This window comes from Mustela nigripes, chromosome 5 (assembly GCF_022355385.1).
Source record: "Mustela nigripes isolate SB6536 chromosome 5, MUSNIG.SB6536, whole genome shotgun sequence".
In the NCBI taxonomy this organism is placed as follows: domain Eukaryota; kingdom Metazoa; phylum Chordata; class Mammalia; order Carnivora; family Mustelidae; genus Mustela; species Mustela nigripes.
In genome coordinates, this window is record NC_081561.1 from 128,749,306 (window position 1) to 128,767,418 (window position 18,113).

General features: G+C 38.9%; 1 protein-coding gene across 1 annotated transcript in view; it reads left to right on the forward strand.

Moving 5' to 3' along the window:
* The window catches only part of RPF2 (ribosome production factor 2 homolog), a 43,994-nt gene that overhangs the window by 396 nt on the left and 25,485 nt on the right, over positions 1-18,113 (forward strand). The window contains exons 2-6 of the mRNA XM_059399274.1: positions 2,121-2,253; positions 5,137-5,174; positions 9,870-9,909; positions 14,542-14,623; positions 15,467-15,543. Of these exons, the coding sequence (XP_059255257.1) occupies positions 2,121-2,253; positions 5,137-5,174; positions 9,870-9,909; positions 14,542-14,623; positions 15,467-15,543 (370 nt within the window). The remainder of the gene's footprint in view (positions 1-2,120; positions 2,254-5,136; positions 5,175-9,869; positions 9,910-14,541; positions 14,624-15,466; positions 15,544-18,113) is intronic.

An 18,113-nucleotide genomic window follows, 5' to 3' on the forward strand; every position in this document is an offset into this window, starting at 1 on the left:
GTAGGTCCCGTTTGGCTTGGTCAGTTAGAGACGCCCTGGGCTTCTCAAGAAGTGTGAGGGAATGAGCGGTCACCAGCACAAGGCCTCGGCATCTGACAGGTGTAGGTGACAATCCGGGCGCAATCGCAAGAGCTTTGTGACTTATAACCCCCTAAACCTCAGTTTACTTTGTAAAATAGCGTTCGTAATAATCGTACTTTATAGAATTGTGAGGACTATCAGCGAGAATGTATGTAAAGCCTTTGCTACAGCACGTAGAAATGTTCTTAGCCTTTTCTTTCTCTTGAGGTGATGTTTTAAATGCGTTCAGAAAATATTTATTGATCTCCTAAATAGTCCTGCTGTTATTTCTTGAGATTTGCCTGGGTTAACAGCCAATCAAAATGAAAAGTTCTTTTAGTCATTAATTCAGAGGTTTTTGCGCATCTGTTATATATTCCTTCAGATATGGGGACTGCAAAGATGAGTAAGATGATGATCTGATTGGGGAGCAAACATAAAAGATGTTATTTATATTAGTTGCGGGCTCGTGAGAAGTGACAAACCACATGGAATATAAAGCATAGAGCACTTTTTTTTTTAGACATACTAAATATTTCTTAATTTGATTTAACAAATGTGTACCTTTATCAAATAATAAATGATGGGAAGCTTTATATTGCTTGACATTTTATCTGGAGGAGAATTTTTAAACTCTGCATGATAAGTTGAGTATGTGTATAGTCTTTTTTTTTTTTTTTTAAAGATTTTATTTATTTATTTGACAGAGATCACAAGTAGGCAGAGAGGCAGGCAGAGAGAGAGGAGGAAGTAGGCTCCCTGCTGAGCAGAGAGCCTGATGTAGGGCTTGATCCCAGGATCCTGAGATCTTGACCCGAGCCGAAGGCAGCAGCTTAACCCACTGAACCACCCAGGTGCCCCGAGTATGTGTATATTCTATTTTTCTTTTCCTGCCCAAAGTGTCCATAGGACTGAAAAGAGGATGGAAGGTCATAGTTACTTAAGAGAGAGGAATTCTTGCAGTAGTTGGCAGAGAACTGTTGGAAAAGCAATATATAGTGGAAGCAGAAGTGAAGTCCTTTTTCTGAACAGGAATGTACAAAAACATTCTGCTCCTGAATCATTAAATCAGAATAATGAATTTGTTTTCCCTTCATATTTTGCAGTTATTGGTCTAGATGAGTTTTTTTTTTTTTAAAGGTTTTATTTATTTATTGACAGAGAGAAATCACAAGTAGATGGAGAGGCAGGCAGAGAGAGAGAGAGAGAGAGAGAAGCAGGCTCCCTGCTGAGCAGAGAGCCCAATGCGGGACTCGATCCCAGGACCCCGAGATCATGACCTGAGCCCAAGGCAGCGGCTTAACCCACTGAGCCACCCAGGCGCCCGGTCTAGATGAGTTTTTAAATCTAACTCATTTTGAAGATTGGCCTACTTGTAAGTTGTGTGACCTTGGCCACATTACCTTCCTGGCCTCAAAAATGAAGATAATAATTTTACTGGTGTTTTGGGATTTTGGTGAAGATAAGCCTTAATAGAGTGACTGTAAAATTGTCAGTCATTATTATCTCCCGTTGGTGGCAAGAATATCTGACTTTCTCAGCTGTGATGTTGGAGTGGGATAGCGTATATGTCCTGGTGGGCATTGTGATCTTAAACCTGGATGAAAGATATGGCAGTTAATAATTATCTCTCTGTGTTTAGTAACTGTCCACAGATTGATGACTAGTGGGTGTGCAATTCTTTGTGTTAGGGTAAGTACTGTTTGCTTTAGACTGAAGAAAAAATAATGGAGTAAAAATAGCAACAATTTTCATTGAGTCTTTTTTTTTTATAAAGATTTAGAAAAAAGCAGTAATAAAAGAATGCTGGGGATATTAAAAAAGTGAAAGCTTCTTAAAAAAATCAAAAGCTAATAAAATGAACTTACTTCATAGTAATAACCGAATACCTTTTATTGTTATCTTCCTAAAAAGTAAGATTTTGGTTAATGGTGGAATCCTAACTGATAAATGTTTTGTAATAACTGTTGGTTTTTAAGAATTTGCACGTTTGCCAAGTCATGGTTTCGTACTATGAGGAAAACTTTTTAAGTTGTTATGAATTTTGATTTTCTGAACAGAAAGCCCAAAACAAAAAGAGCCAAGAGATTCCTTGAGAAGAGAGAACCGAAACTCAGTGAAAATATTAAAAATGCTATGCTGATTAAAGGGGGAAATGCAAATTCCATGGTGACACAAGTACTTAAAGATGTGGTATGTATATGTGTATACCTTTATTTAAAAAAAATTTTTTTTTAAAATAATTTTATTTATTTGACAGACAGAGATCACAAGTAGGCAGAGAGGCAGGCAGAGGGAGAAGCAGGCTCCCCACTGAGCAGAGAGCCCAATGCGGGGCTTGATCCCAGGACCCTGGGATCATGACCTGAGCCAAAGGCAGAGGCTTAACCCACTGAGCCACCCAGGTGCCCCTTATTTTTTAATTTTTAAAAAAGATTTTGTTTTTAAGTAATCTTTACACCCACTGTTGAGTTCGAGCTTGCAACCCTGAGATCATAAGTTGCATGCTCTACCAACTGAGCCAGCCAGGCACCCATGCACACTTATCTTTCAAATGGTATTGAAATTATTTTAGGACCTTTTCTGCATGCTTGTTTAGGCTGCTGCAGAAATACATGGATAAGTTTGCCTTGCCCTGAGAACTGCTAGCCTTAGGCTCAGGTTGGAGGTTATTTGCCTTGGCAAGCCACTAATCACTGGTTTTCCTTAAAGCAGCTACTGTAGTTCCCTTAGTAAATTTCAGCTGGTTTCAATTACTAGAATTTGGTTTACTCGCATTTAAGAAACATAACTAGTTTGTAAAGTGAAATAACTGCATATTAACAATCGATTCCTTCAGCAATACCAAGTATTGTGCTAGGTGCTGAGGGTTAATAGTTACATAAGACACATCTATCCCTTCAGGGAGCTTAAAAAGAGACAGGCAAGTAAGACTTTATAGCATTGTGAATTAAGTGCTGTGCTGGAGGCTTGGGCAGGGTAGGCTGGGAGGCAGAGCTAAAATCCCATAAGGGTAGCCGTGCACAGAGTGGGCTTCCCAGAGGAGACACTTTCACTTCATTTTGAAGGCGGAGTCACAGCAAGTAGGAGGAGAGGAGGGAGAGGAGAAAGTCTTCCAAGGCTGATCACAGTACTTGTGCAAAAGGGAAGGTGAAGGAGCGTGTTACATTTGGGGAACTGTAAATAATTGTGGATGGCTAAAGGGGAATGGGCTCGATGAAGCTAGAAGAACAGACAGAGATCAGATAGTAACATGGAGTTTGAGCTTTGTTCGGAAAGCTCTAAGGAACTATCGAAAGATTGGAGGTAACAGACATGATCAGCTCCTTTAATCGGTTTGACCAGAGAAAATTGAGAGCAAATACGGGAAACTAATTCTGCCATTGTTGTCAGGCAGGTAATGAGTATCTGGAGTGTAGTAGTGTTGGTGAAAATGAGAGATGATCAGAGAGACTAGATGTTGGGTGTAGAAGGGCATGGTTTCTGGGTTGGATTCTTGATGAATGCTAATGCCAGTTAGAGAATATACCAGCTGAAGCAGGTTAGTACAGAGAGGTTGTGTGTTCAGTTCAGGATCTGTAATATAAGTGTGATGGTAAAAGCTTTATATTTTTTTCTGCCTCTGTAGTCTGATGTTTAGCCCAGTGTGTGGCACATCGTACATGCTTAGTAAATGTTTAATCAGTGAATGAAAGGCATAGTCTATGGAGATACTTACTTGGTGGTTGGATATTTAGGCCCTAAATACAGCAGATATTTTCTTTGAGTTAAATCAACTAAGTAATTGAATAGATTTTTTTAATTTGACTAAACTCTTTATGCTTGCTTTTTAAATACAGTAGTTCAGATATCTAAATGTCTAATACATGCTCATCCTTTCTGTCTCAGTGTCATTGTGTTGGTAGGATCATGGCCCTATATTTAAGTAAGCTCTAAGAATAGCACAATATTACAGGTAATGGTGGTAGTTTAACATTCATATTGATGATTCCTGAGTTGTCACTGTGGTCATGTGCATTACACCAAGGCAGGGAAACATTTGGTCAAGAATTATTAAAAGTTTTAGTACTGAAGGGGTGGGTACCTGGCTGGCTCCTTCGGAAGACATTCACGAGGTTGAGTTCCACTTTGGCTGTAGAGATTAATAAAGCAGATAAATAAACTTAAAGAAAAAAAAGTTTTAGTACTTAAAAAGATAGGTTTTATTGCTGAATTTCCTTTGTTCATCAGCCCTGATTGTTGATGAGTGATCATTTTCTTTTCATTGTTTTCCTCATTTACCCCTTCCCCTAATGCAAGGGAAGGCATTAGATCTTTGTTATTCCTTATGGTAGAGCAGAACTAACCATATAGGGAACAAGTGATTATTAGTGAATGAGTGGAAAGAACTAAGAAAAAAAAATGGAAAGAGGGTTGAATGACAGGAATTTTTTAAAGGGCTCTGTTTAAACTCCCGACTAGAATTCTGATTGTTATTACTGGGATTCTTTCTTCTTTCTCTTATCTCCAGACAGTATTATTTCAACTCTGTCAGCCTTTCTGATAGGATTTATTTTTATGTTTTCTTTTTTTTTTTTAAGATTTTATTTATCAGAGAGAGGGAGAGAGAGTGAGCACAGGCAGATACAGAATGGCAGGCAGAGGCAGAGGGAGAAGCAGGCTCCCTGCCGAGCAAGGAGCCCGATGTGGGACTCCATCCCATGACGCTGGGATCATGACCTGAGCCGAAGGCAGCTACTTAACCAACTGAGCTACCCAGGCATCCCTTATGTTTTCTTTCTACTCTCAAATAGTTTGGAATCAGTAGACTCTAAAGAAATGAAAGGAATCATATAAGTTGGATAGATTTTTGAAAGCGCCTGGAAACTTTAGATAAAGAAAGTCCAGTCTAAGTTAGGTTATTAAGCCTATGTTGCAGCTTTTAATAGGTGATTAAAAGGGAGCCAAGCAGGAGACATCAGAATAGTATTCAGGGACCAGGTAATCTTGTGTAATGACAGATACAATGCAATTTAATTTTTTCATCTGCTTTTCAGAATGTAATTTGTTTTGAAAGCTATAAATTATGTTTTACAGTATGCCCTGAAAAAACCATATGGAGTTCTGTATAAAAAGTAAGTAATGACTTGTTTTATTTTGACTTATATTGTTCTATTATAAAAGTAACAAACAATTACATTATGGGAAATTTAGAAAAGTATTTTGTTTAAAAAACAGGACAGTTCCTTACATATATATAGCTATTAGTATTTTTAAAATTTTTTTTTTCCTGTGTGTTTTCATTTGTATTGAATACTCACATAGTTGTAATCTTAGCATATATGTATTATTTTGAAGTAATTATGGACTTAAAGAAGAGTTGCAGAAATTTGTAGATTTTTCATAACTTTCACTCAGTTTCTCTTAATGTTGCATCATACATAACCATAGTATTGTTACCCAAAGTAAGAGATTAACATTGGTACAATAATGTTAACTGGACTGTAGACTTGATTTGGTTGTACCAGTTTTTCCAGTAATATCCTTCTTCTCTTCCAGGATCCTACATTGCATTTAGTTGTCACGTCTCCGTACTCTCCCATTTGTGACAGTTCCCCAGTCTTTCGTTTTTTGATGACTTTGACACTTTCGATGAGTACTTGTTAATTATTTTGTAAAATGTCCCTCACTTTGGATTTGTCATCAGTTTCTCATGAGTAGATTGAAACTTACGCATTTTTGGCTGGAATATCACAAAAGTGATGTGCTTTTCTCCATAAATCATACCAGGGAGTACAGGATGTATTAATGCTGGGAGCATTAACCTCAGTTAAAGTGGTGTCTCCTTGGTTTCTCCACTATAAATTTACTGTTTTTCCCTTTTTTTTTTTTTTTAAAGATTTTATTTATTTATCAGAGAGGGGCGGGGGAGAGACCAAGCACAGGCAGACAGAATAGCAGGCAGAGGCAGAGGGAGAAGCAGGCTCCCTGCCGAGCAAGGAGCCCAATGAGGGACTCAATCCCAGGACTCTGGGATCATGACCTGAGCCGAAGGCAGCTGCTTAACCAACTGAGCCACCCAGGCGTCCCCTGTTTTTCCCTTTGTAATTAATAAATATTTGGAGGAAATACTTTGAGACTCTGCAAAGATTATGCAGATAGTCCTTTCTCCTTACACTTTACTTATTCGTTTTGGCACCCATCAATGGATTTGTCTACAGAGATGATTACTCTGGTGTTCTATTGGTGGTTTCTATCTTCCTCATTCCTTCTTCATTTATTAATTGGAATTTTGTGAGGAAAATCTCTCTCTCTTCCTCTGTTGAATTGCTCATTTATATTAGTGTGGACTTACAGATATTTATTATACTCTTTGGACTTAAAATCCAATGCTATCATTATTTTATTGCTCAAATTCTGCCTTTGGCCACTGGGGTCTCTTTCAAGTTGGTACCTCTGCTTTTTTAGCATGCCCCTTTGTGTTTGAGTACTTCCTTTCTGGCGCCACAGGATACCTCATGCTCATCTTTTATTTTTCCTTACAACAGCTCTGGAATCAGCCCCTTCTGTATGGAGCCCTGTATCCATATATTGGAGACTGATAATTTAGAAACAAAGATCTGGGCACTAAGTATGCTCTGTTGCTATGGGAGTGTCACTGTCTCTAGATCCCTTCAGCAGACAGATCTTAAAATATGTATTACGCATATTAACCTATACATGCATGCACATCTAAGTTTATATATTTTAAAGACCCTCAGTTATTATCAATACTAAAAGTCATGCATTCATACTGATACTTCCAGTTCCAGCCCAGTGCCACAGACCTCATTCCAGCCTTTCTTCTTTACTCACTTCCTTACTTGTAACTTTTCTGTTCTGGCCTCAAGAAACCTGGCTTTCATGATTGATAGTTTACATATTTATTTATTGTGTAATTCTAATATATACGTAGTTGCAGAATTTCTCATCCTATAAGAAAAAAATTAACTAGAGTTTAGAATGTGTGTACAGTTTTTCTGTCTTTAGCTTTAGAATATCCAGTTCAAATACTGGTTCCCAATGTAATACAGGTTTGGTTTTTTTCTGCTTCTTTAATGTGATTGTTATTCCTTCAAACAACAGTTAGGGTTGTTTATCACAGTTTGTATTCTGTTTTGTGTTTTTCTCTACATCCTGCTGGTAGTTTTAGTTTACGTGTGTAAAATTTACTCTTTCTGGTGTACAGTTTTGTGGGTTTTGAAAAATGCATTGAATCGTGTCTGGCACTACAGTTCGTCATACAGAGATAGTTCCATCATCGTGAACCTTGGTGCAGTGTGCGCTTGCAGTCCAGCCTCCCCTCCCCCTTTGACTAATGAACTGCTTTTCATCCTTAAAGTTTTTCTGTTTTCTGAATGTCACATAAATGGAATAATAGAACAGGTAGCCCTTAGAGTCTGTTTTCTTTCATTAGCAAAATACCTAAAAATTTTCTGTGTTATTGCCATACATTAAATTTTATATCAAGCCTTTCTCATATAAACGTTTTTTATTGATAGGTGATCCTTTAGATATTATTTTCAGTGCTAGTATAATGCCTATTAAATGGTTATATTAAAATTTACTTGTAACTTAATTTGGGGGAATTTAGGTTTTCCTTTTTTGCTATTATAAATAATGCCAAAATGGCCATTTTAAACAAATGAATTATCCTTTTGAGTTAGTTCTTAAAGATTTATTTATTTATTTGACAGAGAGAGAGATCACAAGTTAGGCAGAGAGGCAGGCAGAGAGAGAGGAGGAAGCAGGCTCCCTGCTGAGCAGAGAGCCCGATGTGGGACTCGATCCCAGGACTCTGAGATCATGACCTGAGCCGAAGGCAGCGGCTTAACCCACTGAGCCACCCAGGCGCCCCTTGAGTTAGTTCTTAAATGAGATTCCGCCTCTCAGTAGTACATATTAATTATATTGCTTTTTGAAAAGATTGTCCTTTTGGCAGAGTGTAATATACAAGTTCCATGGACCATTACCTTCTTTGGTTTATATTTTTAAGACGTGAAGATCATACTTTAATTTGAATTTTCTGTGTTTCCAACAGGCCATATTTGCTTATTTGTGAATGACAATTAGCTATTAATCATAAATGCTGCAATAATTTTTCTTGTTCTGTTTGCCTTGCATCATTAAAAGTAATATTCTTTTTTTTTTACTGACTATGAAGGTAGTACGTATTTCTCTTAGATAATCGGGATAATGGATAATGGAGTAAATAATCACTATGTACATTCTGACATATTTTTCCCCTGTATGTATATATATATATTTTGAGTATAGTTGACACACAATGTTACATTAGTTCCAAATGTAAAACATAGTGATTTGACAAGTCTGTACAGTATGCTCTGCTTACTAGAACTGTAGCTATTTGTTGTCACTACTATGATACTGACTATATTCCTTATACTGTATCTTTTATTCCCATGACTTATTGGTTCCATAATGGGAAGCCTGTATCTCCCACTCCCCTTCACCCATTTTCACACACATTTCACATTTTCACATTTATTTTATTCTTTTTTTTTTTTTAAAGATTTTATTTATTTATTTGACAGACAGAGATCACAAGTAGGCCGGGAGGCAGAGAGAGAGAGGGAGAAGCAGGCTCCCTGCCGAGCAGAGACCCCGAGGCAGGGCTTGATCCCAGGACACTGAGATCATGATCCGAGCCGAAGGCAGAGGCTTAACCCCCTGAGCCACCCAGGCGCCCCTTATTCTTTTTTTAAAAGATTTATTTATTTTATAAATAAGTGTGTGAAGGGGGGAGGAGCAGAGGGAGAGAGAGGCTTAACCCACTGAGCCACCCAGTTGCCCAAAACTGAGGTCATGATCTCAGGGTTCTGGGATCGAGCTCTGTGTCGGGTTTTCTGCTCAGAAGGGAGCCTGCTTCCGCCTCCCCCTCTGCCTGCCTCTCTGCCTATTTGTGATCTCTCTCTCTCTGTCAAATAAATAAATAAAATCTTAAAAAAAAAAGATAGCATGTTTTGCCCACTGCTTCTCTAGCTCTACTACTAATGTTCCTAATCCAGTGCACTGTTTTTTTCTTTCCCTTCTGGATTATTGCAATAGCTTCTTACTAACTCTTTTCAGTTTTGCCATACTATATTACATTCTTACATAGTGCACAGAGCAGTCCTTTAAAAAGAGAATTTGAGTCCAGTGTTACCACTCCTGCCTGAAACTCTTCAGCTCTTTCCATTAGTTACTCTGTTAATATCTACATTACTTACCTTGAATAACAAGGCCCTACATAATCTGGACCATGTCTTCATCATTGACCTCATGCCCCACCATTTTCCCTTTGCACACTAAGCTTCAGTGACACTTGCCTTCTTTCCATTTCTTGAGTAGTCTAAGCTTGTTTCCATCTCAGCATCTTTGTTTATTCTGTTCCTTCTTCCTAGAATACTCTTAGCCTCAGAATTTTTCAATGACTTTTTCATGATCTCAGCTCAAATAGTCATTTTCTACTCTTCATACTAATAGAATACCCTATTTTATTTTCATCACTGCATTTATTATTGAAATTTTTATTTTCCCACTAGAATGTGGGCTCCATGAAAGCAAGGAAAGCAAGGGTCTTGGTTGTTTTCTAGGTTCCTTAGCTTTTAGAACAGTGCCTGGCACATAAGAGGCACTAAATATATATTTGAATGAATGACTATCCCTCCAGCTTTATTTTTGATTATCTGAATATAAAGTTATCCCTATTTAGTATGTTACTTAATTGTTATTGGTGAATTGCTATTAAGATTGTTAAAATTAAGGTCACCTTTTAAAAATATTCTTAGGAAAAACATTACAAGACCATTTGAGGATCAGACGTCATTGGTGAGTACAAGAATCGTCTTTCTTTTTAGTTTATTTAGAGAGAGAGCATGCATGCAGGGAGGGGAGGGGCAAAGGGAGAAGGAGAGAGAATCTTAAGCAGACTCCAGACTGAGTGTGGGGCCCAGCACAGGGCTCAATTCCAAGACCCTGAGATCACTACCTTAGCCAAAACTAAGAATAGGTCGCTTAACTAATTGTGCCACCCAGGCACCCCAAGAATCTTTCTGATTTAAGAGAATATGTAAATGGTTATTCAGACTAATTAGTACTCTTTGAGTACTTCTAATCTGTGATGTTTCTGAATTAGAAATCATCCTATATGAGGGAATTTTAATGTGAAGTAGAAGGGAAATAAGACATTTATTTATTATTTTGAAATAAGAACTTTTATATTTTCAAAACATAATGATAGATCTTATATCTCACTATGACCAGTATCATTCACTGCTTGCAAGTATATTGACAGAATTTTTAAAAGCTGAATTTTATTTTATGTGCATAATTAATAGATTATCAAAAGGAAGCTTGTTTTAAGTCATTTCATTTTTTTAAAAAAAAATAATTAATTAATTTAAAAAATTTATTTATTTGACAGAGATCAAAACTAGTCAGAGAGGCAGGCGGGGTAGGGGGTAAGCAGGCTCCCTGCTAAGCAGAAAGCTTGATGTGGGGCTGGATCCCAAGACCCTGAGATCATGACCTGAGCTGAAGGCAGAGGCTTTAACCCACCAAGCCACCCAGGCACCCCTATAAGTCTTCTTATAAAGCATGTTTGATTTTTAAAAATCCGACTTCTTTCTTTGATTATTTTTAGAACAAGGAATGCTACCTGAATTGTTTCTAATAATTGTCAGTTGCTTTACTAATCAAATTCCTATTTGAGTGTATTGGCAACCAAACTAAAATGAAAAAGGCTAGTGAATGAAATCAGAAGATAAAGGATGGTATTTAGTAAATGGAGAATGTTGAATGGACTTTGGGTATGTGATGGTATTATTATTTTTTTTTTCCTAAAGAAAATCTTAAGAGAAAAAGTGGTTTAAACTAAATCAACTGAAAAAGGGGCGCCTGGTGGCTCAGTTGTTAATCCTCTGCCTTCGTCTCTGGTCATGATCCCAGCATCCTGGGATCAAGCCCTGCGTCGGGCTCCCTGCTTGGTGGGAAGCCTGTGTTCCTTCTCCTAGTCCTCCTGCTTGTTTTCCCTCTCTCACTGTGTCTCTCTCTGTCAAATAAATAAATAAAATCTTTAATAAATAAATAAATAGATAAATAAATTGACTTTAAAAAATTCAGAATGGGGGACGCCTAGCTGGCTCAGTCAGTATAGTATGTGGCTCTTGATCTCTGGGTTTTGAGTTTAAGTGCCACCTTGGGTGTAGACCTTATTTAAAAAAAAAAAAAAAGATTAAAAGATTAAAAGATACTAAAAAAAAAATTGGAATGGAATTATGTTCTCTTGAGGCGAACACCAGTACTTGTTTTTCCATTTTAGTTAGTGAATTTATTTTTTAAAGATTTATTTATTTTAGAGTGAAAGAGAACATGCGTGTCTGTGCACATGAGCAGCAGGGAAAGAGCAGAGGGAGAGGGAGAGAATCCTTAAGCAGATTCCCCGATAACTGAGTGGTGCCCAACACCGGGCTTGATCCTGGAATCCTGAGATCATGATCTGAGGTGAAATCAAGACCCAGATGCTTAACTGTCTGAGCCACCCAGCTCTTTTAGTGAATTAATTAAGTAATTAATTAACTTTCAAAAATATTTTATTTATTTATTTATTTGACTGAGATCACAAGCAGGCAGAGAGGCAGGCAGAGAAATGGGGGTGAAAGCAGGCTCTCTGCTGAGCAGAGAGCCCGATGCGGAGCTCAATCCCAGGACCCTGAGATCATGACCTGAGTGGATGGCAGAGGCTTAACCCACTGAGCCACCCAGGCACCCCTCTCAGTGAATTTAAAAGAAAGAACTTTTTTTTAAAGATTTTGTTTATTTATTTGCCAGAGAGAGGGAGAGATCACAAGCAGGCAGAGCAGCAGGCAGAGAGAGGGGGGAAGCAGGCTCCCTGCTGAGCAGAGAGCCCGATGTGGGGCTCGATCTCAAGACCCTGAGATCATGACCTGAGCCAAAGGCAGAGGCTTTAACCCACTGAGCCACACTGGCGCCCCAAGAAAGAACTTTTCAATAGAATTTCAGTAATTAATTAGAAGACTAAAATTGAACTTCTAATGTAGCAATTAACTGCATTGAAGATTATAACATATTTAGAAAAATCAATATTCAGTGTTTGTAAAAATTGTTTTTTAAAGATTTTATTTGAGAGAGAGAGGGAGAGGGAGATAGCATGAGTAGGGGGAGGGGCAGGGGGAGAAGCATACTCCCCACTGAGCAAGGAGCCTGACTCGGTGCTTGATCCCAGGAGTATGGGATCATGACCTGAGCTAAAGGCAGACTCTTAACCAGCTGAGCCACCCCGGTACCCCTTTAAAAAAATTTTTTTAAAGATTTTATTTGAGAAGGAGAGAGAGAACAATGAGTGAAGTGGGGGGAAGGAGCCAAGGGAGGAACAAGACTCCGCAGTGAGCAGGGAGCCTGACGTGGAGCCCAACCCCAGGACCCTGGGACTATGACCTGAGCCAAAGGCAAATGCTTAACCAACTGAGCCACCCAGGCATCCCTCTGTACTTCTTTTTCAATCCTATTTTGATATGATGGTTTTTCTTACACTTGATATTGTGCCTTTCCTCTCTTGGATATTCCACCTCCAGAGATAGGAGATATTTCATTGAATGTAGAAAATTTCAGACCAGTAGAGCTCAAAATGGCTGTGAAAACAGTGGCCAAGTTGGAAATGTGGTTGAATTCCTCCTCCTGATTATGTATCCCTCCAGTAGGACTTTTTTTTTTTTTTCTAAGCACATTTCTTATACTATAATTTTGGAACTGTGCATTAGAACAAGAGTTAGCAAATACACCTCCTGTGGGTTAAATCCCTGTTTCTGTGAGACCCATAAACTAAGAATGATTTTTGTTTTTTTTAATTTTAAAACTAAAAAGAAAAAAAAGATTTTACTTATTTATTCCTGAGAGACAGAGAGGCAGAGGCAAATGTGGGACTCGATCCCAGGACCCTGGAATCATGATCTGAGCTGAAGGCAGATGGCTAATCGACTAAGCCACTCAGGCACCCTGATTTTTGTATTTTTAAAGGGTTTCTTTCTTTCTTTCTTTTTTTTTTTTTAAGTGTTTCTTTATAAAAGGCCTAAAAATAGTTACTCTATGGCCTTTTGCAGATAATTTGACTATGCTTGCTTTAGAATTTTAATAAAAGGTAGACTTTTTTTTTTTTTTTTTTTTTTTTTTTTTTAAAGATTTTATTTATTTTTTTGTCAGAGAGAGAGCACGAGCGAGAGCAAGCACAGGCAGGCAGAGTGGAAGGCAGAGTCAGAGGGAGAAGCAGGCTCCCTGCGGAGCAAGGAGCCCGATGTGGGACTCGATCCCAGGACGCTGGGATCATGACCTGAGCCGAAGGCAGCTGCTTAACCAACTGAGCCACCCAGGCGTCCCAAAAGGTAGACTTTTTATGTAGACCAACAACAGAGATGAGTACTATATATATGTGAAAGGTAGTTTATGGATAGCTTTGGGGTGTTAGTCATAGTAAGAGAATGTAAAAAGAAAAAAAATTTTAAGAAAGCATTTTCATTTCTTTGGACACTTAAAAAAAATTTTTTTTTAAGTAGGCTCCATGCCCACATTCTGCAGAGCACAGAGTTCAACACAGGGCTTGATCCCACAATCACGAGATCATGACCTGAGCTGAAATCAAGAATTGGAGGCTTAGAGGTTCCTGGGTGACTCAGTTGGTTAAGTGGCTGCTGCCTTTGGCTCAGGTCTTGATCTCAGGATCCTGGGATTGAGTCTGGAGTTGAGCTCTGCACTTAGCAGGGAGTCTGCTTCTCCCTCTCCTTCCTCGCCTGGCCCATACTTGTGCACGTGCGCTCTCTCTCTCTCAAATCTTTAAAAAACCAGTTGTAGGCTTAACCAACCGAGCCACCCAGATGCCCTATTCATATGTATTTTAAATGGATGGTAAGATGTACCATTGATGGTAGTAATGTCTAGTGAATAAAGGCCTTTGTTCAGTAAATGAAATACTCAGTGTGCTGTTCCAAAACTGCATAGCTGAGAATAAATACTCTCATTGAGTAATCTAAACTTAAGCATGTTTTTAGTCTTCTTTTTTTTTTTTTTTTAAGATTTTCTTTATTTGACAGCGAGAGCGCGAACACAAGCAGGGTGAGTGGGAGAGTGAGACACAGGCTTCCTGCTGAGCAGGGAGCCGGATGTGGGGCTCAATCCCAGGACCCTGGGACCATGACCTGAGCTGAAGGCAGATGCTTAATGATTGAGCCACCCAGGCAGCCAGCACATTTTAGTCCTGAACTTATTTCTTTTCCTTAGGTACACCCAAATCAGAAAATTATAGTAAAAAGCTAGAAATAAAGTCCCTTTCTCTCTGCTTATTCCTATCTAGTTCATTAAGTATTCATTACTTTTTTTTAAAGTTCAGAGGTATGATTCTTAAAGTGCTTGTATTAATGCATTAATTAGAGTTTTTTTTTGGTTTTACAGGAATTCTTTTCAAAGAAGTCAGATTGCTCTTTATTTATGTTTGGCTCCCATAATAAGAAGCGGCCAAATAATCTAGTAATAGGTAAATACCATTTACTTACTTTTTTTATTTTTTAAGATTTTTATTTATTTATTTGAGTGAGGGAGGGAGGGAAAAGGAGGGAGGGAGAGAGAGAGTGAGAAGGAGAAGGAGTAAAGGGAGGGGCAGAGGGCGAGGGAGAAGCAGACTCCCCACCGAGCGGGGACCCTGATCCTGGGCCTCCAGGATCAGGACCCGAGCACAAGGCAGATGCTTAACCATCAGAGCCACCCAGGCGCCCCAGTCATTTACTTTCTCATATTGTTATTTACAAAGTCATTTTGTGACTCAGGTTAATTGATGGTGTTGAGGATTCAGGGGTATAAAGTAAGCTCTAAGCTAGTTTTTAAAAAAATTTTTCTTGTGATTTTGAATAAACCTTTTTATCTACCAGATTGCAGGTAAACAATAAGCATGTAAATATCACTTTACCTAAAGTTGCAGATATTTTCCTAATGTAAAATACATGTACCTTTAATCAGTGTTAGAGAAGAAAAACACAAAGTAGCATACCTACCACATAAATGAACCCTTCCCTGGTAAGTATTGCACTTGGTCTGGCATGGTCACTGGTGTAGGCAAGTCCTTTTCCTTCTGTGAGCCTTTATTTACTCTTATATAAAATAAGGGAGTTTGGCTAAATTTCCAAGATTCTTTCAGGGCCAGGATCGCAACATTCTGTTCTAGGTAGAGTTAAAAGTTTAAGAAAGAGGGGCATGTTTGGTGGGGTATGAGAGGAAAAAGGAGGCAGAGACTAACACTTTGAACGTGCAGATTAAGTGGGTACATATAAGATGGCTGTTTGGGAAAAATAAATACTTAAAAGAAAATATATTTTCCTTCTAGGTCGTATGTATGACTACCATGTGCTGGATATGATTGAATTGGGCATCGAGAAATTTGTCTCTCTGAAAGATATTAAGGTAAGATACTAAGCATAAAAATAAAAGGCATTTTGGGGGTACCTGGGTGGCTCAGTGGGTTAAAGCCTCTGTCTTTGGCTCAGGTCATGATCCCAGAGTCTTGGGTTCGAGCCCTGCATTGGGCTCTCTGCTTGGCGGGGATCCTGCTTCCCTTTCTCTCTCTCTGCCTGCCTCTCTGCCTACTTGTGATCTCTGTCTGTCAAATAAATAAAATCTTCAAAAAAAGAAAAAAAAAGGCGTTTTGTAATATTGCTCTTGGCCAATAGTGACATCTTGTGGTGAAGAGTACTGTTACAGTTTTGTAGTTTAAAGAGAAAGAACTTTGTTTTTATCCTAGTGTTCTCTGAGATAAAAGCAAATTTTACTTTACTTTAAAAAGAAGTCGTACTGCATATAACACAAATGTGGATCTTCTGGCAGTTAGACTACAGAGCGATTATGTCTGGGCCCATAGTTTAAATGCTATCCTCTCCCTCTGAAATGTCATAGCACCTATTTTATGGAACCTCAGAAATACCAGAGTTTTCTTTCTTTCTATCTTTTTAAAGATTTTATTTATTTGAGAGAGAGGGTGAGTGAGAGAGAGCACAAGTGGGGATTGGGGGAGAAGCAGAGCAAGGAGCCCATTGTGGGGCTTGATCCCAGGACCCTGGGATCATGACCTGATCGAAAGGCAGATTTTTTTTTTTTTAATTTTTAAAGATTTTTATTTATTTATTTGACAGATAGATCACAAGTAGGGAGAGAGGCAGGCAGAGAGAGAGAGGAGGAAGCAGGCTCCCCACTGAGCAGAGAGCCCAATGTGGGGCTCGATCCCAGGACCCTGGGATCATGACCTGAGCCGAAGGCAGAGGCTTTAACCCACTGAGTCACCCAGGCGCCCCCGGAAGGCAGATTTTTAACTGACTGAGCCACCCAGGCACCTCAGTATCAGAGTTTTCAAAGTGAACCCCGTTCTAAACCTAGGATGCTCTAGGTGACCCTACAGTATTTAGGCTGCTGGCCACCAAAATGCTGGTTCAGCCCTTCCCTTCAGGACTTTCATCTTTGTGTCTCCTTTGTTTGAATGGGATTCTAAAATAGAAAGGCAAGAAAACTGTCCTAATTCAGTTCTTGTGTCCAGATTGGGCTTCTTCTCCTTCACAATTCTGTTTCTGGCTTAATCTGTTCCATCAAATATTCTATCAAATAGTTAATTTATTTAGACTTCGTGGCTACCCTTTGTAATCCTGAAATTACTTTCTCTGTTATGTAGAGTTGGAGAGCAGGATCCAGAGGGACTTAATTGGTGACCTGGAGTCATACATATAGTAAATGGTATAATCAAACATTGAAAGAATCATATTGAAGTTTGTAATGGACAGTTACATAATTGTTCTTAGTTTATGGGTCTTTGAGAGTCACCAATGGTATAGTTGAAAGAATTGTAATATATATGACATGCCTTGCAAGTTTTGTGTGGGTTTGAAAAAGACTCTTACCAGATCCAGACTTAGCTACAGTAGCTTCCCCGGGTACCGGGTACAAGGTAGAACAGTGGCCCGAGACTAGATTTCGAGGCAGAACATTTGGCTTGCAGGCTTGTGTTGGCCATTTAGATGACTTGTAATGGGACAAGTCTTGACCTTCACTTGCAGTCAGGTATTAAACAGGTGTAACAATATTGGGGACACCTGGATGGCTTATTCAGTCAGTGTTTGACTCTTGATTTCTGCTCAGGTCATGATCCGAGGATTGTGAGATCAAGCCTTGTTGGCCTCTGTGCTCAGCGGGGAGTTAGCTTGAGATCCTTTCCCTCTGCCTCTCACCCTGCTCTTAACTCTCTCCCTCTCTAAAATACATACATAAATCTTTAAAAAATTAAATAGGTATAACAGTATCAAATGAGGTAATATGTGAAAATGCTAATCAGTGAAGATAGTATTTTGGAAGGTGTTTGAGGAAGTGTGTAAACTGTGATGCTTTATTATGGTGGAAGCGATCATTTTATTACAGTTTGTCTTTGCAACTCATGAACCTTTGGAGATGAGCAGTATATCCCCATCTCACCTTCGTCACTGCTGCTGCTTGGTCACCTGTTTGTGGCTGTGCGCACTGGCTGATGCGAGCATGCCAACTCCTCCACTCTTTGCATTTCACTTTGTAAGCAAAGAAATTATTCTGTTACTGTATAGCTTCTGTACCAGACCACAAAATTATTATTGTGAGATCTTTCCTAACAAGAACAATTTAAAAATTAAATACTCAGTTTTCACTCATGGAGCATATCCATAACTATAAAAGTCACTAATTGATGACGATGATCTGCTTACATTGGTAGTTCCTACACAGACTATTTTTTTTAAGTTTTTTTAAAAAAAATTTATTTAATTTATTTGAGAGAGAGAACATGAACAGGGGAGAGGGGAAGAAAGAGAGGGAGAAGCAGCCTCTCTGCTGATCAGGGAGCTGGATGCAGAGCTCAGTCCCAGGACCCCAGTATCATAACGTGAGCCGAAGGCAGACATTCATCTGGCCCCCCAGGTGCCCACCTCTACAGAGACTATTAGCCAGACCTTCACTTTTACCTC